Source organism: Pseudonaja textilis, chromosome 6, assembly GCF_049901715.1.
Source record: "Pseudonaja textilis isolate UNSWEBS1 chromosome 6, rPseTex1.2, whole genome shotgun sequence".
Taxonomy (NCBI): domain Eukaryota; kingdom Metazoa; phylum Chordata; class Lepidosauria; order Squamata; family Elapidae; genus Pseudonaja; species Pseudonaja textilis.
In genome coordinates, this window is record NC_141995.1 from 13,500,993 (window position 1) to 13,527,547 (window position 26,555).

Here is a 26,555-nt window from a genome sequence, read left to right on the forward strand (position 1 = left end):
GTCCTTTTTGAGCAACCCAAGTCTGAGAGCTGTGGACAGTGCTTCTGCCAAACACAGTTCATGGGATCAAAGTGAGTATAAGTCTTGGATTGCCTCCATCCTGCTTGCAATTTTTCCCCCCAAGAAGACAGGCTCACTTCTGTAAGTACCCTTGCTTGCTTGTTTCTGGCACCCTCGTCCTAATTGATTCAGCTCAAAAACAGTCATTTCACTTGACATTTGGGTTAACTAATCCAAACTACCTCTTGTTTTGTGAAAGAAAGACGTGTTCCAGTCCCAGTGATCAGAAATAACGAAATAAGTGCTGCTGTTTGTCCATTCCAGGAACCAGGCATCACTTCACCCAACTGGGCAATAATAGAACAAGGAAAGGTCAGCCAGTCAATGTTCTGTCACTACCATAATGTTCTTCCCTGATTATACTTCTTTTCACAGAAAGGAAAATAAAAGGGGAAACAAGAACAGAACAACAAGGGAAGATGGTGGAAGAAATGGCATTCAGATGCAACAGTGTTGCAAAAGGGAACTAGGAAATCCCAGGAGCCCAATTCAGGACAAGTTGTCTTTTGGAAAAATGCCAATCTGCAGCTTCGGAAGAAATGCTGCAAAATTGTCTTTGCTTGGCACAGCTTTCCAACTTGCTGGACGATCTACGATGCAGTACTTGTATGCAAAAGCAATCAGGGATTGTCTTGTCCACTTTCATTGATCCTGACTCATTTGGATTTTCAAATTCAGCCTTCAGTGTCCAAGCCCTTTTTGGCAGCAAGAATAAATCAAACCTAAGCAAAATCAAATCCCTATTAAACTTCTTTATAAAGATGACTCAAAAACATTTGCTAATCATCTATTTGAATTAAAAGGCAACAGATATGGTTAATATGTGCCTAGTTATCAAACCCAACAAAGGAAGTTTAGGATACCGAGACCATAGATGAACAAAAAGCAGTTGATCTTGGTTTCTGATTTTTTGAACTCACTGGTCTAGCGCATCTAAAATGTTGAAACAATAGGCAGATTCAGGAAACTGTTGTGGAGTTATTGCCATTAGAAATAGTGTTCTCCATTTTCTGTTGTGTCAATATGTATCTGCCTAGCTGTTTGGTTAAGGTGTGCTGTGTTATTTTTGGCTGAATGTGCCCTTTTCCATCCCTACTCATTTAACAACATCTTGACTCCTATTAACTTATCTAAATCTTAGGAGAATGAGATCTACTTTAGACTTAGGATCATCTTTCTATGTTGCCACTATTGGTATGTTATTGTTTATCCTATAATTTGTTTCTTAGGAATATAAATACATTCTATTGCTTTTTTCATATTTCATGTATTTGTATTTGTATGTAGGGGAGAGATTGCTGTCAGTCATTTAAATTTGGGTCTCACATTTTCCATGATGGAACATAATCCTTAGATGCTAAATCATGTGAAGTCTTAATACCACTTTATAATGCCTTGGTAAGACCACACTTGGAATACTGAATTCAGTTTTGGTTGCCACAATATAAAAAAGTTGTTGAAAGAATACAGAGAAGAGCAACTAAGATGATTAGAAGACTGGAGGCTGAAACATATGAAGAACATTGCAGGAATTGGGTATGTCTACTGAGTTTCTCACAAAATAAGGCCGGGCCTTATTTTCTTTTGAGCCCCGAAAAAATGGCTAGGCTGTCTTTTCGGGGGTGACTTAATTTCCTCCCCCACCTAGAGCAGCCCATACGCACGTACCTCTCCACGAGGCCGTTTCTATTGGCCGATGAATGCTCCCCAAAGGCAGAGTCCCCAGATGCTTCAGGGTGAGGCATGGCTACCCATGTCCCCTCACCATTAAGCATTGTCTTTTGGGTGATGGAAGCTCCCCAAGGGCGGTCACCAGCCACTTTGATCCGCTGATAGAAGCGGCCTCGCGGTGCTTGCCCCAAGGCCGCTTCTACCAGCCGATCGAAGTGGCTGGTGACTGTCCTTGGAGAGCTTCCATCACCCAAAAGACAATGCTTAATGGCGAGGGGACACAGGCAGCCACACCTTGACCCAAAGAGGCTTGGTACTCTGCCTTCAAGGGAGCTTTCATCAGCCAATAGAAGTGGCCTTGCGGTGAGGGGAGTGTGCGTGTGCGCTCACCCCGAAGCCGCTTCTACTGGCCGATTGAAGTGACTGGTGACTGCCCTTGGGGAGCTTCCATTGCCCAAAAGACACTGCCTAATGGGAAGGGGACACGGGCAGCCACACCTCGCCCCGAAGTGGCCTGGGACTCTGCCTTCGGGAAGCTTTCGTCAGCCAATAGAAATGGCCTCGTGGCAAGAGGAGTGTGTGTGCGCGCTCGCCCCGAGGCCGCTTCTACCAGCCAATCAAAGTGGCTGGTGACTGCCCTTGGGGAGCTTCCATCACCCAAAAGACACTGCCTAAGAGTGAGGAGACACGGGCAGCCATGTCTCGCCCCGAAGCGGCTAGGGACTCTGCCTTCGGGGAGCTTCTATTGGCTGATGTTCTATCGGTAGATCTGGGTATTCTAGCCTAGGCTACCTGCAGGGCACTCCTAAAGGCAAGTTTTCTCCCCACCCACCCACCCCCACCCTTCCCTCCCATTTCTCTTCACCTCGTGTAGTTCTAACGAACCGTGTGAGAAATGGCAGGGAAACACAAGGATTAAATAGGCCTAAATTTTGGGGGTGGGGCTTAATTTCACCTCATGCCTAGAAATCATGCTGGGCCTTCCTATTGGTGGAGGCCGTATTGTTGGAGAAACATGGTCCTTTAATGAAAAGAAGGACTAGGCTGACATAATAGCAGTGTTCCAATATCTAAGGGGCTGCTAAAGAAGAGGGGAATCAACCTATCCCCTCCTGAGGGCAGGACAAGAAGCAATGGATGGATGCTAATCAAGGAGAGAAGCAACCTAGAACTAAGGAGAAATTTCCCGATAGTTAGAACGACTGGAACAACTTGCCTGCAGAAGTGCTTCAACGTTGGAGGTTTGGAAGAAGAAATTGAACAACCATTTGTCTGAAATGGCATAGGGTTTCTCGCCTCCCCATTAAGCTAGAAGAGCTCCAAGGTCCCTTCCAACTCTGTTATTCTGTTAAACCACCTTTATAATTTATGCAGGGTAAACTCTTGTGTATATACGTCGCTTGTTTTACCTCTCTAGAGCCAAGAGAGATTTCCAATTGCTTGCAGCGCTGACTACTATCTTGTACTCATTGATACTCAATTTGACAGCTCCTTAATAGGAGAAAGATTTAGCAGACTAGAAATTCCCCACAGTTAACTGCTTTTCTGACTTGAAAAGATGTCCTCTTTCATTATTAACCCACAAAGTGACAAAGACAGTGCTCTCTGCCCTGTAGTTTTCTGCCTCCTTTTACTGATATACTTGGTTTTGCAGCCCATATAAATTGTTATATTTCTACATGGGATTGATAAACTCTGAAACTTGTACCAAGTTAGAATGTTTTCAGTTCGGGGCTAAAGTTAATTTTTGTTGTTAGATTGGAACCTCAAAGCACTTTTATGTTATTTTGAGTGGTAACACAACAGACTTTCCCTAGTCTGAATAATAAAAAAAATCTTCTTCTTCAAAAGTCATCAGAGAACATCCAGGGCTCTTTTAACCGAACTGTCCTGACGTGTATGTTCAGGGCTACATCATCCCTGGTTAATCCTATTTCCTTTCTCCCCAATTTACACAATTTTTCCACCTCTCCCAAGCAAAAGGAGCTTAGACTTGCCATCCCTATAGCCCCAGATATTCTAGATGTCAGTCCTTAGTATGTCACAAAATTATGTCCTCCTACACCATCACTCAGACTTCAGCTAAAGGTTATTCAGGTTAAGATTTTAGGACCAAAATGCTCTTTTCTGTCAGCGCACCATTATCCTTCTCCCCTTCTCCCAGGGGTGGCTTTCTGGGCTTATTAAGAGTCATTTGCGAGCAATTCCCATCAAAGCCTTCAATAATTAGGCTTGTATTAATAGCTCTTTGCTTTTAATATTTGCCTCCCTTTGAAACCAGGCGTCCCTGATCTCCCTCCATCCTCCCCCCACTCACACATCTGCCTTAACCTTGTTAAGCAATGCCCTAATTTACTTTTCAAAACTAGAGAACTACTGGAGGAGCCAGGGACAAGATTATCCAGCCCGAGGTGGCATCTACCTTCTCTCCTGGTCCCTTATACAGCCACCACACAAGGAAATGTCCCATTATTCCTGTCTCTTTGCCTGGGCTTTGGCATGGTTTTTTTCTAAAAACTTGAGGTCCTTTTTGATTTGCTTTCAAGTCTAGCTATGCTAAGAGATGTTCCATGACTTCTCCTTATTCCCGATAGGAGGGAAGGAAAAGGCAGTTGTCAGGAAGCCTCCCCTTCTCTCTCCCTCTCTCTCTCTCCCTTCCTCCCTCTCCCTCCCTCTCTCCCCTCTCCCTCCCTCTCTCCCCTCTCTCCCTCCTCTCCTTCTTTCTCTCCCCCTCTCTCAGCATCTCTCTTCCTGTCTTTTCTTCTCTCTCTTCCCCCTCAGTATCTCTCTCCCCTTCTCTTTCTCTACCCCCTCTTTCTCTCTCTCTCAGCATCTCTCCTCCCTCCTCCTTTCTTTCTCTCCCTGTCTTTTTCTCTCCCTCCCTCCCCTCAGCATCTCCCTCCCTCCCTCCTCCCTCTTTCTCTCTCCCTGTCTTTTTCTCTTCCTCCCTCCTCTCAGCATCTCTCCCTCCCTCCTCCCTCTCTCTTCCCTGTCTTTCCTCTCTCCCTCCTCAGCATCTCTCCCTCCCTCCCTCCCTCTTTCTCTCTCCTGTCTTTTTCTCTCTCTCTCCCTCCCTCAGTATCTCTCCTCCCTCCCTCCTCCCTCCCTCTCTCTCTTTTCCTGTCTTTCCTCTCTCCCCCTCACTTACATCCTCCTCCCTCTCTCTTTCTCTCTGTCTTTTCTCTCTCTCCCTCCCTCCCCTCAGCATCTCTCCCTCCCTCCCTCCCTCTCTCTTTCCCTGTCTTTTCCTCTCTCCCCTCACTCAGCATCTCTCCCTCCCTCCCTCCCTCTTTCTCTCTCCCTGTCTTTTTCTCCTCTCCTCCCCTCCCCTCAGCATCTCTCCTTCCCTCCCTCCCTCTTTCTCTCTCCCTGTCTTTTTCTCCCTCCCTCCCTCCCCTCAGCATCTCTCCTTCCCTCCCTCCCTCTTTCTCTCTCCTGTCTTTTTCTCCTCCCTCCCTCCCTCAGCATCTCTCCTCCTCCTCCTCCCTTTCTCTCTCCCTGTCTTTTCTCTTCCTCCCTCCTCTCAGCTCTCCCCTCCCTCCTCCCTCTCTTTCCCTGTCTTTTCCTCTCTCCCCTCAGCATCCTCCCTCCCTCCCCCTCTTTCTCTCTGTCTTTTTCTCTCTCTCCCTCCTCAGCATCTCTCCCTCCTCCCTCCCTCTCTCCCCTCTTTCCTGTCTTTCCTCTCTCCCCTCACTTCATCCCCTCCCTCTCTCTTTCTCTCTGTCTTTTCTCTCTCTCCCTCCCTCCCTCCCTCCTCCTCCTCCTCTCTCTTTCCTGTCTTTTCCTCTCTCCCTCCTCAGCATCTCTCCTCCTCCCTCCCTCTTTCATCTTCTGTCTTTTCTCTCTCTCTCCCTCCTCAGCATCTCTCCCTCCCTCCTCCCTCTCTCTCTCTCCTGTCTTTTCCTCTCTCCCCCTCACTTACATCCCTCCCTCCCTCTCTCTCTTCTCTCTGTCTTTTCTCTCTCTCCCTCCCTCCCCTCAGCATCCCTCCCTCCCTCCCTCTCTCTCTCTCAGCACCTCTCTCTTGTTCGCCCCTCCTCTCTCCTAGGTGATCCATTTCCAAGCAACGTGCTGGCTAGCGGCGTTGGCGGCGTTGCTCGCTGGCAGCGGAGAGGAACTCCGTACATCCCACCCGACCGACCATCTCTCCCCCCGAAAAACGCCTCCTTATTTGGAGGCTGCCGCCGCCGCCGCCGCCGCCGGAGCTTCTACTGCAGAAAAGCCCCCACCGCCAGCCTTCGGTCGCTGCTGCTGCTGCTGCTGCTTCTGCTGGTGGTGGTTTGCCCGCTTGCTCCACAGCCACGTCTCCGTGGACCTGCTACCTCGCTCGGCCACGTTGGAGGCTCCTTTTCGCAGCCTCCCTCCCCTCCCCATCGAAGAAGAGGGAGGAGGAAAGCCAGGGGATTACAGCTGTTTTCTTTAAAAAAAAACCACCTATATATTCCCCCCTTTTTTTTTTGCAAGGGCGAGAAAGTTCTGCATTCTTAACTGCATTGCTTTGAAGTTCACTTTTAGGATTTGAGGGTGTGTTTTTGTTTTTCTCTCCCACCCCGCGGGGGCGGGGGGAAGGAAGGGTCGGAACGCAGCGTGCTCTCTCTTTCTGCACACACTTTGCAGGGATCCGGCCAGTTGCCTGGAGATTTGAAAGGAAAGCTACTTCTTGCTTCGGGAGGGGAAAAACAACAACAAACAACAACAACAACAACAACAACAAATCCATCCCTTTTCCCTCCCCCCCTCTCTTGTGAGGTGGGGGGACAGGGTGGCCGGGGCGGGGTGGGGGTGGGGGCAACGACTGGCATGGTTGGTCGGTTGACGGCTTGCAAGTTGTTCCGCCGGATTGGTCGGCAGGAGCGGGCGGTGCGGCTGGCCGCCAAAAGGAAAAAAAAACGATTCCCGGTTCTCCATGCCTGCTTCCTCCCCCGCTCCATTCCTAAAACGAAGCTTTTTGTGTGTGTTTTTTTAACGGCGAAAACGAGCAAGGCTGGATGATGAGGATGCCGCGATGAAGAAGACCGAGGCGCGCCAAGCTGCTGGCCCGACATCTCCGGCGGGGGACGCTGAATGGATTTGCTGCAGCAACTCCCCGCAACTCTGGTGATGCCCGGCCGCCCCCCGAAGTGACGCCGCCAGGAGCCGAGCCAGAGGCTTCCCCGGCAAGCTGGACGGGGTCTTTCCTCTTCGCCCCCCCAGCTAGGAGGCTCTTCCGGAAAGGCTTTTTGCTCTAAACTCCCCCAACTCACTCACACACTCTCTCTCTCTCCCCCACCCTCTTCTCCAATCTTGTGGCTTTGGCTCCTTTAAAAAAAAAAAAAAAAAAAATTCTCGCCCTCGGCGCTGGGTTTTTGGCTAACCCTCTCCCGTCTTGCTCTCCTCTACTTGGGTCTTCCCGAAAGCGCAGGAGATGGAAGTTTTGGTCTTGGCTTTGCTCCTGTCCGTGTGTTGGACTCGAACCTGGGAAGCGGCGCGGGCGGATTCCATCATCCACATCGGTAAGGCGCGAGAGGCGACAAAAGCGCGAGGCTCGCTCGCTTTTTTAAAAAGCTTTGCCTTGTACGTAGACTTCGCGGCTTCTTTTGCGCTTCCGTGGGAAAGCTGCTCTCCGCAGTCGGGGAGCTCTTTGAAATAAGCCGGACGGTCCTTTGGGCATCGCCGTTTGTGCCGGGGTCAAAAAAGAAAAAGCACCAGCGGAGAGGAGTTGGTGCCAAGGAAGCTCAAGCCTCTGCGAAAACTGGATTGGGCGTTGGGGGGGGGGTGGGGAGAGACTGGAGGTGGTTTTTTGTGAGGTGGGGAGAAGGGTTTTTGCGCTCTCGCTTCTCTCTGTCTCTCTTGCTCTCTCCAAAGGATGGGTGGGAAAATCAGGGCAAACCGCCGGAGTTTTGCTTCTCCCCGTACCGCGAAACCTTGAAAAAGGAGTTTTCTCTCCCTCGGTCGGCGGAGGTTATATGTGGCTCCCCGGCTTCCACCGCTGCCATAGCAGCGCCCTTGAGTCCGGGTTGGGTGGGTGGAGAGAGCCAGCCGAAGGATCCCTTGGTTGGCATACGCGATCCCCAGCCTTCCCGGAGCGCGCGCGCGCGCCACACACACACACACACACACACACACACACACACAACGCACGCGCGCGCGCACACACACACACACACACACACACAAGCCACGTTGCTGCCGCACCCCCCTCCTCACCCCCCCCCCGCACCCCCTTTCCATATAGAGGAACTGGTGGTTTGGCAACGTGATTGCTTTTCCATTTTGCCCGACTGATTTTTTTTTTAAGGATTTGTTTTTAACCTCTCTCCGGCAGTGGCAGCCTCGGCATCCCCCCCCCCTCCAGTTCCTTGTCAATCATTTGGAAGGTCGTAGAACGAGCAGTTTTTAAGGTGGGCTCCCCGAGTTCAACCCTGGATAATTGAGCCGCTGGAGGAAGCAGGGTAGCAAAGATAGTAGGGGAAAGCCGCGCGTGGCAGCTTCCTTCTCAGCCTTCCCCCCACCAGCACCCGCCTCCAGAGAAATAGAGCCGGGGGGCAGCTCGGCAAGGGTTAAAGGACAACCACCACCACCCCGAATCTCCCATCCAGCTGCTGTGGGCCCCACCTATTGGCAGCAACATTGACGTCCACACGGGGGACTTAAACGCACGGAGAGGAGATTGGCGGCGGCGAGGGGCGGGGGTGTTGATTATGATTCACAGAGCTGTCCGCAGCGAGCTCAGCTCGGAGTTTTCCTTTGCCAGTGGTCGGAGAGAAAGCAAGAGAGAGAGAGAGAGAGAGAGGGAGAGATGCTGAGAGGGAGGGAGAGAAAGAGTTAGAGGGAGAGATAGAGTTGGTGAGAGAGAGAGGGAGAGAGAGAAAGAGAAAGAAAGAGAGAGGCTGAGGGGGGAGAGGGGGAGATAGAGATGCTGAGAAAGAGGGAGAGAAAGAATTGGAAAGATAGAGATGCTGAGAGAGAGAGAGAGAGAGAGAAACCTCAGCCTTCCTAGTTCACCATCTGTGTGTAAATACATCTCCCTGTCCAGAAGAGATGATGGTGACTTGGTGGGGGGTTCAGGTACCACTTCTCTTCTGTGTGTTCAGTTGATAGAAGAGATTCCAAGGACAGGCAAGAGCTGTGCTAATAGGAACTAAAGAATCACCTGGGGTGGGATAAGAAAAGGTCCAGCTCCATTTGCTGACTGGCTGGGAAGGCTCCAATGGTGAAGCTGGTCCAGCTGAGTTAAAGTCTCCCTCCTTCCCACTCGACAAACAGGGACCATGGTCCCTTGTGCCACAGCTAATGGCCAACTCCATTCGCTTCCTTCCAACTTGGAGTCTATTGGGGCTTTCTAGCTTAAGTGATTCCCGCCCCCCTTTGGAAAACGTTATCTGCCAGTCCTGGGCTGTACAGTATAATACAGTGCTTCAACCAAGATGATTGGAGCTGAGAAACCCTGACTTCTTGCCTACAGTAGGTAGATATAAGTCTACAGTTTCTGGAGCTCCACCGTGGTTCTTGATGTTAACAAGCACCCCCTTCCTCGCCTGAGCTGTCCTTTTATGAATGAATGGTTAGCTGACTTCCCATAGAATTCAAACCATTCACGATCTATTATTAAATTCTCATTTTCCAGCTGAAATCTAAAACTTGCTGGGGTGGGGGGTGGGGTGCTGCTTTGGTGGGGAGATGCTTTGTTTACAGCAAAGTAGAATCTCTTGGAGAAAGGTTAGAGACAAATTCCCGGGTGCCCGGACAATGAATTTTCACCGATGAATAGTTTGTTTGTGAACCGACAACTCTGGGCACCAGGACGCTTCTTCCTTTTCACTAAGCAAACAGTGGCATGCACTGTTGCGCTGTGGTTTCACATCAAACGGCCCCTTCTCTCTCCCCCCTCTCTTTATGGTAATCGCTATTTATGTTGACTGGGTGCCTGTTAATTATTTATAACTGGCAAATACATTCCTGCAGATAATTTAGCTGTTTTTGTTTGTTTTAATCGATATATGTTCATGGTTCCTTTCAATCAGCAGCACCAGGATATGTATGTATGTATGTATGTATATATATATGCTTAGAAAGGGGAGATAGGAGAGAACCAGAACAATTTGGAAAGAGAATTTGGCTTGACAGGTCAGGTGGCACATTTGACAAGGTAGTGACTTTGTTGCCATGAAGCTGGCAATTAGATAATTGTCATCCGTAGCGTTCTTCCCCACCTCTCAGGTTATGGGAAATAGCTAGTCTGAAATAAGTAGCACTTTCATTTAAATTTGGGTTAATAACTAATCTCTCTAGTTCCCCTCCCCCACAAAAAAAAGTACAGTGAGTTTCATTTTCCCCCTCACTTCAAGCTTCAATTCTGAAAATATTACAAGATCAGACTCTGTCTTTCCGTGGTTGTACATCTGCTGCATAAATGCAAACACCTGTCTTACAAAAACCCACTGAAGCAAGAACAATGAAAACCTGTGTTTGTTCATTTTACATTTCAGAAGAGGGCCTTTCTTTAAATAAGTTGGAAATTGTTTTCTAAATAAAACTTTTCAAAGGAAGCGAAGAAAGGAATGTTCAGCATTCTGGACAAGAAGATGTGAATAACAGGTATTACAGAGGTTTGGGTTCTAAAAATGGAAAGAGTGAATAATTTCCTATTTTTTTTCCTATTCTGCACTGTGTAATGTTGCATACTAGTAATAACAAGAGATAAAATACAAGGATATATTGAGGAATTAGTCAATATGTTTACCTACTTTCTTCTCCCATTCTATCCTTTACAATATTCTATAATAGTAATAACAAGAGGCAAAATATTGGTGTATATTTAAGAATTCATCCATATAGTTATCCTTTCCCCCTTTAGCAATAGTTGATTTATTAGCTGCATATAAAATATTTTAGGTATCCATTTAAATGTCCATCTTATCATACTTCTGTAGCAGTGAAGGATACTGAGACTGTGATTAATTTATTGATGGGGGGGGGCGGGCGTTGATATTAGGCAAAATATAGAGAATTACTTTTTGTACACATTAACCTTAATCAGAGTAGCATGTGAATGCTATTGCATTTTTTTTTTTTTGAATAAACGTGTTGTTGATTGGATTTCTCTAAATATCAGAAAAGAAATGGTTCACACATTCCTGCAGTTGTGGTGGAAAAATCCCTTTATTAAGCCTGTTGGGCTTTTGATTCACATGAGGGGAGATTTTTGTGAAGAAGGGAAAGGGAAAAAACCTTATTGACACTCTAGTTCTGCCTGCTGTGCTTTCTTGAGTCTATGCATTGATTGAATAATTTTATGAGACTCACATTACTTGATTGCTTAAAAGTTTCCTAATGATCTGCATGCAGTAAAAAGAAGTCAAAAGCCGTGAGCGGAATGGCAATGATATTCTGTTTTATGAGCCTATTGAAAAAAGTTGCTTGGATTTATGCTGCTCCAGAGCTCCCAAGTCTTTGAAATTAGCCACGCTGCTTGCAATTGACTTTGTACATTGCTTGTCTGATCCTTTTTTTCTCTTCCTAAACGCAATTGGGACTTTGCAGCCCCATTTTAATTAATCTGGGATTAGCCAGCATTCTTAGCCAAGTGCACCGTTTGGTGTAGTGCTGATGTTGTAATAGTTAGGGATGTGAGGTTTGTCCATTGATTTTGACCTTCTTAAGTACCCTAATGAGAATTGTGAGGTTTTGTGTGGTCTTGGTGCTAGAAAATAAGGAAGAAAAATCTCCCATGCAGTTAGAAGATGAACTTTTATTTGTAGAATATATTCCTTCGTGCGATTTCCTGCCAGAAATACATTCTGCTTATGCTCAAGCACTCTTTAAGTATTGGATTGAGATTTCTTTTTCTTAGGCTGCAGCCTTTCTTCTAGATCAGGGGTGTCAAACTCAAGGCCTGGAGGCTGGATCAGGCCTACGGGGTACTTAGATCTGGCCTGTGAGGCTGCCCTGGAAACAGCAAAGGACCGGCCTGTGGTGCCTTTGCCAGAGACAATGGACTCCCAAGCTCCATTTTTGACTGAGATGGCTCCCCCAACCCTGTCAGTGAAAACAGAGCTCGGGAGGGTCATGCTCCTTTTTCACTGACAGAGGGTTGGAGGAGGCTGTTGCACCTGGAAATGGAGCTTGGGAGCCCATTTTCATTGACAGAGGGTTGAAGGAGGCCGTCACAGCTGAAAATGGATCTTGGGAGCCCGTTTTCACTGACAGAGGGTTGAAGGAGGCCGTTACAGCTGAAAATGGATCTTGGGAGCCCGTTTTCACTGACAGAGCGCTTGGGCCACCACAGGCACTCCCAACATAAGTGATGTCAAGCTGGCCATGCCCCCCCGTCCCCCAAGATAAAACACAACCCTGATGAGGCTCTCAATGAAATCGAGTTTGACACCCCTGTTCTAGAATATTTTGAGATGGCTATTTTCCCTTTCAGACTGCATGAGAATTAGACAAAAATATGACAGGATAAAGCTGTGAGGCTAACTTATTTTCTAAGAAGTTATTCCCCAGCCCAAAATGCAAACAGTGGTTGTTGTTGTCATTTTCTTTATATAAAAAGAGGGAGGCCTGAGGTGAGCCTATTGAAAAACCAGTGTGAAGATAGGACTGGTGATTTTCTTCCAATAGAATTCAGAGGATTTTTCAATGAGTTCTTGATAGGTATGTTCAAAATGTACAAATGTGCATTCCCTCAGGAATGTTCATAATCTTGTAGAAACCTTTAGCTTCTCTTTCCAAAGTCCTCAGATATTTCACCTGAAAAAGAACATGCACATAAAGCAAAATTGAATGGCAGCTCTGACTGAAATGTGACTGAAATATGAGGTAGCAATTTCTCAGTTCTTTGCCTCCTGAAATGGATTAATATACCCAAAATGGCGATTAAAATCTCCTTGGAAAATCTACCTTCACAATCTATGTTACACTAGTGCTTGTAGTGGCTAAGGTATTCAGGTAGTCTTCGACTTACAACAGCTAATTTAGTGACCGTTTGAAGTTACAAAGTCATTGAAAAAAGTGACTTGTGACCATGTTTCACACTTACAACTGTTACAGGTTTCCCCATGGTCATGTGATCAAAATTCAGCCGCTTGGCAATTGACTTATATTTATGATAGTTGCAATGTCCCAGGTTCATGTGATTGCCTCTTACGATCTTCTGACAATCAAAATCAATGGACAAGCCAGACTCACAACCATATTACCAAGTTAATAATGATCCACGTAACAAATGTGGCAAGAAAATTTGTAAAATGGGGCAAAACTTACTTAAGAAAAGTCTTGCTTAGACCACAGAGGTTTGGGGCCCAATTTCAGTCAGAAGTCGAGGACTACCTGTGTTTTCCACTGGTCTCACCTGAGTTAAGTCTTTTCCCATTTAAAATGGGAATTCAGAACAAACTGCTGAAGTGTTAGCAAATAGAATCCAAATGAAGGGGCAAATGGCACATGTTGTTTTGGATTTATAGCAATGTCTTTGCACAAATCATGCTCCTTTACATTTCCACATGCTACTTGTGCATTTTCCTGATACTAGGAGACAGTAGTGATATATGCAGATGCCCAGGGATTCAATTCTCCCTTTGTTCTTTTGGTAAGGTAAAGGTTCCCCTCGCACATATGTGCTAGTTGTTCTGGCTCTAGGGGGCGTTGCTCATCTCTATTACAAAGCCGAAGAGCCAGCATTGTCCTAAAACATCTCCGTGGTCATGTGGCCGTCATGACTAAATGCCGAAGGCGCATGGAATGCTGTTACCTTCCCACCAAAGAGGTCCCTATTTTTCTACTTGCATTTTTACATGCTTTCGAACTGCTAGGTTGGCAGAAGCTGGGACAAGTAAGCTTAGGCAGTGCTAGGCGGTGCTAGGGATTCAAACTGCCAAACTGCTGACTTTTCTGATCGACAAGCTCAGCGCCTTAACCACGAAGCCACCGCATCCCTTGTTCTTTTGGTAGTTGTGGCTAATTCAAAACCTGCTTATTTAAAGACCAGCAATGGATCCATGCTCATTAGCAAAGGTAAACCATTTTTGAGACCGCCCAGAAATTCTCTTTGCAGTACTTAATAAGTAATATATATATATATATGTGGATAACCACATATCCCTAAATATCAAAACATCAGCACTACACGGATTGTACATGAGTTGTACACGAGGAGGGAAACTCAAAAGGACGGTAGTGCATTTCCCTTTTCTTTCCATGCTGCTTGCCCTTTTCTGTTCAGTGTGATGATGTGAAATGCTCTGTAGAGTTGTAATTGCAGGAATATTCCTATCTTGGATGGCAAACCTCAGATAAAGAATGTTTCCAAGCAAATACAACTCAGGCCAACAAAGTCACTAATCTAAAGGAGGATTAGAGAGAGGAAGTAAACATCTGTTAGACTTTAACTAGAGATAATTAATTGTGTTAATTACTATTATGCTAAACAGTAACGAAAGTTAAGCAGTAACCAAAGTTAACCAATGTTGGAGGATAATTTAAAATGTGTATAAATGCAACACTAGACTCCAATAAAGTTCATCATGATTCAGTTGATCATGATCAAACAACTCGACTGCCTCATCATTACAACAATGCTCAGTTTGTTGAAAGTAACACCTAGATCTTTCAATCTGTTTGGGGTGGGAACCTTCACAGATTCTTCCAGCTGTGAAGCTAGCTATCATAGCCATAACTGATAAGGAGCTGGAGATTGGAACTCAGTTTGATAATAGCTGGTTGTCTACAGGAACCAGTAGAAGGGAAGGGAGTTTGAAGAATTTTATCCATTTTTCCCATAGTTTCTCAAGCCTTTCTAAATGCTTTTTTCCTATAAGAATGCTAACCAGCCTTTCAAGTACGCCCTTTCCCCACCCCAAAATCTCCCTCATACAAACTGGTCTGATACAGCCTGAATTCCTTTTCTAAAACCTCTTTTTTTCCGGCTAGCATAACTTCCAGGCGCCTCAGGATCACCGTAGTTGTGCTCCTGGTTCCTGTAGTCTGCAATTTTTCCCTCTGGAAATCCATTCCTCCTCCCACCCCCTTGGATGAGAAGTGAAATATCTTCAAAAGAAAAAAACAAGGAAGACCAGTTGCTTCCTGAAAAAAGAACCTTTGGGACAACCATGGCCTGGATGACTGAGAATCTCTACAGACCTTTAGCATTTCATCGGTTTTCATTCATGTTTATTATTTACTTTTCCTTCCCTCTTCTTAAACACTGCTTAAGGCAATATACCTGTTCGCTGCTTCAGTTCTGGTCTCATAAGTCATTTAATTGAAATTATTAAATAAATAACTGGAAAATTAGGCTAGGCTTATACAATTATTCTATAAACTGTTGTGTTGGAAGTAGATGAGTTAAACAAATGACTTTCAGGTCTTTCCATTCCCCAGAGAGCCATATATTTAGTTCTAGCCACTTATGATCCAACATTCATTTGGCACCTGCAATGGATGGATGCATTTCCCTTTATTTTTCATACATGCCAAGCGAAAACTGGTAATTGCAACATGTTAAAATATCTGCCCTTTTTTCCCATTATGATTATAATTTGAGCAATAACTGTTAGGGCTAATGGTAACTTTACTCTTAATAGTAATTTGAATGGTTGTGCTTAATGTTAATAGTCATTTTAAGCTGTTCTCTCTTTATCACTATATTGCATCTAGAGCACTGAATTTTCATTGGGGTCCAATTGGACTTGCAGGGTTTTCTTTTCTCTGTCAGATTATATAGAGAAATATGGAACAAAAATATAATTGGGAGAAATATATCCAAAACGTAGTTCAAAATTAACTTTTTGTAGACAAGAAAGGGGCTCCAGGACCTCATGCTAGGAGAGAAAGCTAGCAAATGAAATCATGTTCAGAGGAATTCAGCCTTTCCCAAATAGGAGATTTGCTGATGTGACGATCTACAAATTGTTCATACTTTCTTCTTTTGTGATACTGCTGAAACTTCTGTTAATGGTAGTGAGCCAAATCAGTGCCAGTTCTAAAGGACTTGATAGGTAATCTGCTCATATAATTTAAATCCAATTACTTTTCTAGAAGTGTTAGAAATGAGGGGTTTAAGGTGTATGCACAATTCAAAGTGATATTTTCTTCCTTAGATGACCTTCCAGTCCTTCTTTAGAAGACAAATTTTATATGTGAAGAGTCAGCAGAAAACTTGACATTTTAACGATGGAGCCAGTCATGCTACCAATAGTGAATAACTATGCTTTTTGGAGTGACCCTGCCAATGCCACACAGTCTTGCAAAACAGTTCCGTAATTGTGACAAATATTTGTTACTATGCTGAATCTAAGCATCTGTCCATCCGTCCATCCATCTATCTATCTATCTATCTATCTATCTATCTATCTATCTATCTATCTATCTATCTATCTATCTATCTATCTATCTCTCTGTCTGTCTGTCTGTCTGTCTTTCTGTCTGTCTGTCTGTCTGTCTGTCTATCTATCCATCCATCCATCCATCCATCCATCCATCCATCCATCCATCCATCCATCTATCTATCTATCTATCTATCTATCTATCTATCTATCATCTATTTCTACACACACACACAACTTAAAACCTGTGCATTACAATTGGAGATAATGTCATTATTGGAAAAATGTCATCAAATAAATATCTTATAGTAAGACCACAAATAATTGGAAATAAGACTTGAGGGCTAAACTCTGCATTCTGTTAAGCACATAATTAATAATTGTGCATTCTTTTTTCATTTTTTTAATAGCATGTAACATGGGAAGGGAATAAATGGATCAAGACTATGACATTATCTCCTTTTCTATGACATCAGTCTAGGTAACCCATCGGTTCTCCTTCCCAAAGTTGTTACTGTACTTACCTCTAAGACAAAACTGTAGTAAGATTTTTCTTTCCAGCACAAGTTGTTGGAGTGTTGATCTCAATTGGAAATGAAGTTCTAAAATGGGAGTATATTTCCTCATTCTGGTTCATCCCAATTTTGATCAGTGTTTCCCCTATTCCAAGTTTTAGGAACATCTGGACAGTTGTTAATCATGAATTTAAGGTATCACATAGTTGCCTCTTTATTTTGTAATATTAGGAAATGAAGTTTGTCAGGTGTTTTCAGTAACAAAGTTTCTTGGAAAAAAGACAATTTAATTTTCTTAGACAGCTGCTGTGGCACTTAGAGAGAATAACCATGCTGGCTAGGAATTGAAATTGTATAACTTAAAGAACCAGTTTGTTCAAAGCAGAGTTAGGAAGTTTAGTTAAGTCTACTGGCAGTTTTCACCAATTAAAAGACATCTAGCTGCATGGTCCAATCTTTGTGAAACTAGGGAAGATAGTAACATTAATTTACAAACTTTTGTGCATTGACAATATGGTTGGATGTGGTCAAGGAGAAAACTGAGAACCATCTATATGAAATGCTTTAATTTAGATGTTTGGCCCCATTTTTTGTAACTTTTTTAAAAAGCAAAAGAATGTGAAAACAGGAAAACAGGCATGTAAAATTATTTATTTTATTACATTTTTACACTTCCAACTCCTTAGACCTCTGTGTAGTTCACATCTGCATGGTTCATAAAAGGCACAGATACAAACTAATACAAAGTTAAAACAAAGAGCAAAAGTTAGCAAAAATCAAACAATAACCTAAACAAACCTATATTATCCATAAATGGGCTTCAATTACTCTTACCAACAGGACTGAGTGAAGAGCAGGTCTTCAAGGGTCTCTGAAAAACCAGCATGATGGGATCATCTAAACCTTGTGGAGAAAGAAACAAACATAATTGGTTAGATGAAGTTGACCTGATAATATTATAATCAGGACTATCTAGTGAAATACACTGGTAGGAAATTCAGAACTGTCATCTTTGTATAGAAAGTAATCAAACTAAGAGATTTTCTTCTGCAAAAGTTAATGACACCTATCCAATTGGACAATGTTCAAAGAACACTAGAGAACTAATCTCATGGGACTTAAGATGACCAGTGAGGACATGATGCCTACCTATTAACCTACAGCACTTTAACTGATTTATTGGGGAATACCAACAGGAGTGCTCTTGTCTTGAGTATGGTCTTGCCATTGGCACACATTCAACTATTATGGGAGAAAGCTATTGCCTGATCCGGCAAGTTTCCTGTTTTTGAGATTTTATTTTCAGTGAAGCCATCCATCAGTTATTCCTTCCACTGTGCAATAATTAAGATACATTCAAATTCTCTCCTTGTCTTTTTGATAGAACCATAGGACATTGCTACAGTGATGAGGCTTATCTCCTCAAATCCATCATCTAAGAGACACAGTCTGTAGCTAAATTTGTCTACCAGCCTCAGTTGCTATTTTTGTCCTTCGGTGATATTTAAATAGAAATGGAATCATGGCTAATCACGTGGTTGGGTTCATTAGTTCCTAAGCCTCTATCTCATTGCCTCTGTCTCTCTGCTTCAGTTACTTTTTTACAGAGCAGTGCCATAAATGTACCAGCCTCTGGAAATACAGATATGATATTTTCAGATTTGGTTCACCATGCATGGAGACCACTGCGTTTATCTGTGTTTGTTGACTGGCAGCTTGCTTCATGAAAACCATTACATATCAGAAGAGATGAAATGTTACATTTGCAGAATTTTCATAGGTAGCTAGGTGGGGTTCAGTTATCAAACAGAAAAAAATATGTATGTGTGAATTAGCTCTCCATTGTTCTCCTTTTTATCATTAGGAATGGACAGAGTTTAATTCTGATCTCGTTGCCTGAGAGCTTCTTGTGGTCTTGGGTCACTTGTTTCTCTGTGATATTGCTCTTTGAAAGTCAGGAACAAAGTTTGTTAGTTGTCTTAATGATGTTTGTATTTTAGGTGCAAAAGGACAACTTATCCTGTATCAAAAGATTAAAGTTATGCAATGCCTTGGATTCTATTAGAAAAAGATTCTTTGAAACATTTAAGGACAGAAACAGAACTAGTTCTCAGTTCTATAAAACAGCTACAGTATGTCCTTTCTAGAAGCCACCACATTATTTTGGTGGCTCCAGGGGTGGGTTTCTACCAGTTCTGTCCACCTCTGTAGAACCGGTAGCTCTGAAGAGCAGCAGACATAGAACCGGTTCTATGTGATGTTTTTGCCCACCATCCCACCCGTGGCTCTTAAATGACCTTTATTTCCTGATTTTTTCAACTTCAGCTGCCATGGGAGGCATAGCTGCAGTTAAAAAAGCAGGAAAAGGGGGCTTTTTGAAAGGCTGCTTCTCTGCACGGCAACATGCTGATGACCATTTACAGGCACGCACTGGCAGCTTCAGGGAAGTACATCGTAAATCACCAAACCTCGTAAATGACTGAACTGGTAGTGAACCCTGTTGGATCCCACCCCTGGGTGGCTCCTATTACAGTAGGAGCTGTGGTAGTGTAGTGGTTAGAATGCAGTAAGGTCCAACTTTAGGGCACAGTGCTCAAATGTTTCTTGACCGACAGAGCCAGTGTTGTCCAAAGACAATTTCCACAGTCATGTGGCCAGTATGATTATGCGTTAAAGGTGCATGGAACGGTGTTACTTTCCCATTGAAATGATACCTGTTTATCTATTCGCATGAGCCACGGTGGCACAGTGGTTAGACTGCAGAACTGCAGACTACTTCTGCTGCCTACCAGCTGCCTGCAATTTGGCAGTTCAAATCTCACTGGACTCATGGTTGACTATTGCTATTTGCATGCTTTCAAACTGCTAGGTGGGTAGGAGCTGGGGTAAGGAATGGAAGCTCAACCTGTTGCACGGAGCTCAGGTCTCGAACCCAGGCAGTATTGCAAGCTAATTCTGCCCATTACCAGGAGTTTGATTCTGATGGGGCTCAATGTTGACTCAGCCTTCCATCCTTCTGAGGTCAATAAAATGAGGGCCTGGATTGTTGGGCAATAGGCTCACACTGTAAATCACTTAGAGAGTGCAGTAAAGCACTATGAAGCGGTATATACAGTAAGTCTATGTGCTTTTGCTATTTGGGAAAGGGAGCCAGTGCAATCAAGAATTTTAGTAGGCTTATATGTTCATCTCACTACACCCTACTAATATATTTTTGGGAGGGATGGGTGGTTGAATTGGAAACACTGAATAATCTTAAAAAATACAATTTTCAACAGCTTAAATATAATCATTTCTATAGAAAAATGGAATTGCAAAGCACCTGATATTAACTGTAAGGGGAATAAATGGGACCTAGTTCCAACATAGTACCTCAATGAAATTATTCAATTAATTATTTGTTATTTTAGCTTAATAATAAATGTATAACTATACAGTATATACATTACGTTAGCAATAATATCTGATGCAAATGACCTTAAAAAACACCTAATACCAGTTTACATAAAACTATTTATCTTGAATATGTTTCATGACCTTCCCAGGTCTATTCAGATGACTTAGCTCATGTTAAATTCTTAGCTAATATCAAGACATCTGTGCACATTAACTGCATCTGTCATTGTATTATGCATTTTATGTCTTATGAGTTTTATGTAAGAAACACACAGTAAATGTGCATGTTTGGTATCTCCCTCTTTTGTCTTCAATATCCTCAAAGGATTCTCTGACATTATTTTCAGGAATTGCTCTAGTTAGCTAACCTGGGAAGCATTTTAGCACATTTGAATTGGAATATTGTATGGATCCCTCTGGGTTTACTCCAATGGACTGTTTCACCTTGTAGAGGCAACCCAACATGTTTCTCTTTAGGTAGGGCCAAGTCATTATCATTTGACCATCTCAGATGGATAAGGACTTTTTTGTGCTGCTGTAGAAGAGAATAAGAATAGAAACTATTCTTATTGGCCTGAAATGAACCAGGCCAGCCAGTTCTTCTTTAGCACTGCTTTATAAGGGTGTTTCATCAAAGCTCCTATCAAAGTGAAGTGCCCCTTCAAAAATTTGACAAATGTAATGAATAATGACACTCCTCTTCATTCAGTGAGAAGATAACTTTTGCTAAGCAGGAGAGCAGCAATGGTGTAATAGATTATTACAGTTGGTCTTCTTGGCAATATTATGTGAAGGAAGGTCATATAGTTTAAAGTTTATAGTACTTTCTTCTACCTTTATGTCTACTTTCAGTCCAAATAGATCTGTTCAAAACATACCTCATGAGAGAAGCTTCTGGTAACTCCACATTTATGTGAAATATGAAAGGTAGAGCCATGCAATGGGATTTTTCCCAGCACTAATATTATCAATAGCCTTCCTTTGGATAAAGGAAGATTATGACAGCCTTCTAGAAAGCAATAAAGATAGAAGAATTCTATAGAGTCTTCAGTCCTTGAGTGTTGTCTTATTGCTACACTGTTAATTGCAAATTAACTCTTAACAGATATATTATAACTGACATAGGATTGCTGGAGCAGGGATTATTACTGTATTAGTGTTACCGTACACTTTATATCTGAACCTGGAAAATTAAATGTCTTTGTCATGGATGATAATAGAGCTCCGGATTGATCTGGAGTTCCGGATTGATCTGGCTTCAGAAGAAGTTCCTGAAGGCCTCTGAAAGTGAAAAGGAGGCCGGGGCCATGCACGCAAGTGAAGTGAGTCAGTAGATGACATCCCCCTGAAAATAAGACTTGGTGCCTTTTTGGGTGGCCAAAAAATATAATACAGGGTCTTATTTTGGGGGGGAAACACAGTATATACACGAAAATCTCTTATTTTGGGGGGGAAACACAGTATATACACGAAAATCTCTGAATGAATAATGCAAAGTAGTTTGCAATTTGATATTGGGATGTGAGTGATTAGTGAGATTAATTATCTTAGTTATTGAATAAGAAGTATTCTTTTTCAAGGAAGAGAACTAATGTAATCTCAAGGCCATATTTCTCTGTATGATCTGGAATGGAATAAAATATAAAGACCATATAAAGACCATATAAAGACCCACACACAATTTTGCTTATTCCCCACAATTATCCTGCTTGTTAAAATAATTTACCTTTCTTGAAATATCAATGAAGTGTGTAATAATGAACCATTCTGATGTGTGCCTCAAAAAATATAGAATATAATTGTTCAGTTCAGAATGTCAAGCATCCTTTCTGGAAGGACTGAAACAATTGCCTGATCTGGAAGGCTTGATTTTACTGTTTTGAAGACTTTCCAAGTCATCTTTGCATTGTGTAAACAACCATTTCACTTTTCCAGCTGTGAAAAGTCTGTGAATGCATAGAGCCATTCAGATCACCTAATGTGCTTGTATTACATGAGGACACAGCTGCATCAACACATCAGGGAGAACACTTCACTCATGCTGATGGCCTTTGCAAAGCACCCTATGAAACGGTTTATCCAGTCATAGCATTGAATCAGTTGGAGTCCCAGAACATCTGGATTCAGAACCTTGATGGCCAGGGCAAGTGGAAAATAATTTTTATTGATTTGAAGGAATAAGCAAGAATGGTTTGCTATTTTAAAGTCAAGCTGAACTTAAATTCACTGTTTCAGACAGTACAGATAAACCAATACCAGTGTGCAAAATAAGTAATGCCATCTTGGTGACCTATGGAACTTGACAATGCTCTATAGAGGGATCTAGGACAACTTACCATGGCCAACTCACTGCAGCCAACTCGCCATGGGACACTTCTGCCCTAATATCAAAGAAATGGTAGAATACAATCATTAAAGAAAGGATGCCAAAGGAGGGATAAAATGAAATGTGAATAACAAAAAGTAAAATAAGTACTTAATTATTTTAAATAATTATATTGAATTGTCCCAAGGTGAGTTGTCATGTGGTGAATTGGCTGTGGCAAATGGACCAATATGGCAATTTGTTGGTGGTGAATTGGCCATGGCAGGTTGGCCACAGTGAGTTATCCCATTCTCCCCATTGAGCATCAAAATTGCAATTATTATATTGTCCAGATAGCGGGCATTTGGTGAGCTCTTATTTTCCATTTTAACGTGAAAACTGCATATACAGTAGTATGAATTCCTCAGTGCTGGTACATTTTTTCTAATATTCATGGTAAAAAAAAAACAGGGTTAGAACTTTGCAATCCATTGTAATATAAAGCAATTGGGCTTATGATATGGAAGAGTTCGCTTTGCTTTCTTCATTAAATAACACTTGCGATTTCAAACGGGAAGAGATGTGTGGTTAGGTCACATTTAAATGACTCATAACCAGTTTTGATCATCCTTTTATTTAATTATGTGAGCTACTGAGTATGTTCCAAGATTGCACAGAATGAGAGGTTGGACTCAGACACTGATGATTGCTTCACCTTAGCAGTGGCAATGCATGAAAATTAGATTATTGGTGATGCGCATACAAAAGCATGCGTATAAAGAAGCAGAGCCAGCAATGAGCCCAAGATTTCAGATAGATACAGGAAATAATGAAGGAGAATAGTTGTAGCTCAGGGGTCCTTGGTGGTCTCTGACTTCGCTTGTTTTCTTGTAGGCGTTTCATTAACCAAACTAGGGAACCAATTGGGGTAATAAAACATCTGCAAGAAAACAAGCAAGGTCAAAATGCACCAAGGACACATCAGATACAGGAATGTTATCTTGATGCCCAGTTATGGTGGAATATTCCTTTCATGTATTCATTCATTATATATTACATTCACCATGATCAGTAAGGACTCAACTTAAATACTACGTGAAATGGTTTTCAAAGCTATGATTGCATATTATGCTGCCAAGCAGCTACAGCAGCCTATGCTGAATTGAACTAATTGTTTGTTTGTTTAATGTATTTGTCACCTATCTCACCACAGGGCTACTGTAGGTGGCTTACAACAACAAAAAGGAAGAAGTGAAAAGAACGTAAATAAAACAGAAGTAAAGTAATAGAATGATAAAATAATGAAAAAAGAAAACAAACAAGAATACATCAATATGATAAGGTGGAGAGGAGAGAGCAAAGGGGGAGGTGGAATCTGCCACCAATTCAGCAGCCATCTCCAGCATGGAATTTGATCCCTAGGCCAACTGGCCCAGCCAGGTATTCAGGCTCCTGTGGAAGGACAGGAGAGTGAGGACAGAACTTACACTAAAGTAGGAGTGTCTGTGGGGCTACCCTGGAAACAGCAAAGGACCAGCCTGTGGTGCCTCTGCCGGCGAAAATGGAGGTGGGGGGGCAACGTGCAGCCCACTCAATCTCCATTTTCACTGGCAGAGGTCTGCAGGAGGCCCTCGCGGCTAAAAACTAGAGCCATTTTTTGCTAGCAGAATGCTCAGGCCGCCACAGGTGCCCCTGACAGGAGTGACATCAAGTTAGCCATGCCCACCCTGGCACCAAGGTCAAACACAACCCTGCGGTGGCCCTTAATGAAAATGAATTTGACACCCCTGTGCTAGCCTAGAGGATAGCATATTCCAAAGAGTGGAGCAGCAGAGAAGGCTCTTCTGGATCCCGATAGTCAAGAGTTGTTCGACCGTCAAGATCTGTAGTAGGTCTTCTCTGCTGGAATGAGTAGGATGGGCTTGTCCTAGTGAGATGTGATGGTTCATCAGGTTGCCCGGATCTATGTCATTAAGGGTTTTAAAGGTCATATCCAACTGTGAACTGCACTTCGCTGGTAGCCATTGAAGTTCACATAGTAGAGGTGTAATGTGGGCCATTCTACATTCCCCAAAGACTGTTCCTTTTGCCTCTGTCCGTGTGTGTATGTGTGTGTGTGTGTGTGTGTGTGTGTGTAATTTTGAATGAGTCTTTTTTCCTGGTGACCAAATGAACCAATCTATACAGTTTTCTTGGCATCATTTTCAGGTTGCCTTCTTCATAGAGTTGAGTCCTTAAAAGAAAACCTCTCCCAGATGGCTACACACCTAAGAAAAGAGTAGAATTTGTGGTCTCTCACTCTCTCAGTTTTTGGCTTGGTAACTTTAACCACTACAATCTGAACTGTCTGTATGTATCCATTTACAGAAGTAAAATTATCCCCAAACTTGTATAAATTGCATTTACCATCTATCCCCATGATGTCACACAGTACTTTCCATATGCAACAAGCATCACTATATATAATTATGTAATAATGTCCTTTCTCTGTGTATGCGCGTGTGTGAGCGCGCACACACACACACACACACTGCCATATATCAAAATGTATATTTGACTAGGCATGATTAAAGCTTTTTCTTTTTCTGTCAAAAGTTATATTCCTGCATTGGGGGTGGACGGGGCTGTAGTAAACGATGCACGAGACGTAGCCAAAACCAGATTTAAAAATACACATTTCCTTCCTGGCATTTCCTTTTTAAAATGTTTCTGTCTTCCGTGTCTCTCAAATGACAGGCTGCAGGAAGCTAAGGGTTTGTAGCAGAGATCTGAACTTTTACACAGACATCATGGAATTAAAATGTGCCTAACTTTAGACTGCTTTATATTCCACATTAATTACCACCAGCCCGCTCCCAAAAAGGGAGAAAGACAAGAGGATAGTGTCTAAGACCTCTCCAGGAACATTTGATCAGACTCGTATTTCAGAAAATATAGAGAACAGACCTTTTGAAGCACTTTGCACCTGCTCATTTATTGTTACTTTGAGCATCATGCCTGTATATCAAAGTTGCTAGGAAGAAATGCGAATAGCTGTCGTGGAGAAAGGTTGAGGGAGATAATGCCATCATTTTAGCACCATTATAGGAAGCAAGGTCTTAAAGCCGCTGGAAGCAATAGGGAAAAAGGATCCTAGTTATTAAAAAGAGAAAGTGCTGGGTTTTTTTAAAAAAAATAAAATAAAAATATTTTTGTGTTTTGCCATGTCTGCCAACTCTTCTTAAGACAAAATTAATTGGCTCTTTGTGTTGAGTAGGGTGCCACTGGTTTAAAAAATAGTCGGCTCACAGGATCCTGTCAACACCACAAAAGAGGAAGCTGCCCTCTTGCTTTGTAAACAGCACTGAAAAACACTGGGATTGTTCACATTGGCAGTTTGGTATTCCAAATGTGTTATCGGCATTGTCGGTGGGTAAAACCTGTGCAAGCTGTTCAAATGGTTCCTGCAACCCCTCTGCTTTTCCTAATTTGGTTTTCAGAAAGTATTTTCTTTCTCTTGTTCTTACCACCTCGGGCATCTTGAATAAAGAGAAAATACATACTGTTCAGAGTTCAGACTCTCCTTATGATTTTTAAAGTAGATCTACATATTACGGTTGTAAACATGGAAGGAGCTAAAGACGAGCAAGTCCACCGCGATGCTTTATTCCTGGTGTTTGATAGTATGTGCTGCTCAAAACGTGTGCTAAAAAAGGACCCTTGGAGCGGGATTGCTGTTTGTACTTCATGAGATCTTGATTCAGCTATTAAGGAAATAGAAAATACTACCCATCTATGGTTATTATTTGCCTGTAGGTCACAAGCCTTTTCTGTCTCTGTCTCTTTCTCTGTCTGTCTCTCTCTCTCTCTGTGTGTGTGTGTCTGTCTGTCTCTCTCTGTCTCTCTCTTTCTCTCTCTGTTTCTCTCTTTCTGTTTCTCTCTCTCTCTGTGTCTGCATGTCTCTGTCTCTCTCTTTGTCTCTGTCTGTCTGTCTGTCTCTCTCTCTCTCTGTGTGTGTGTGTGTCTCTCTCTGTGTCTCTCTGTATTCCTCTCTGTGTGTGTCTCTCTCTCTGTGTGTGTTTCTCTCTGTGTCTCTCTCTCTGTGTGTCTCTGTCTCTCTGTCTCTCTTTGTCTCTCTCTCTCTGTCTGTCTGCGTGTCTCTCTGTGTGTCTGTCTCTGTCTCTGTCTCTCTCTGTCTCTGTCTCTCTCTCTCTCTCCCACTCTGCTAAGCAACAGGTACTGACTCACCATTCTTCTGAATGGATTAATAATTCTAAGAATAAAGTGATGGGAAGTCAGACAGCATTTTGGCTTAAGGAACTGCTA

General features: G+C 43.0%; 1 protein-coding gene across 1 annotated transcript in view; it reads left to right on the top strand.

Moving 5' to 3' along the window:
• Positions 1-6,986: 6,986 nt before the first annotated feature.
• Positions 6,987-26,555, top strand: part of GRID2 (glutamate ionotropic receptor delta type subunit 2) — a 1,009,897-nt gene continuing 990,328 nt past the window's right edge. The window contains exon 1 of the mRNA XM_087935906.1: positions 6,987-7,223. Coding sequence (XP_087792032.1) covers positions 7,136-7,223 — 88 coding nt within the window. The 5' untranslated portion in view covers positions 6,987-7,135. The remainder of the gene's footprint in view (positions 7,224-26,555) is intronic.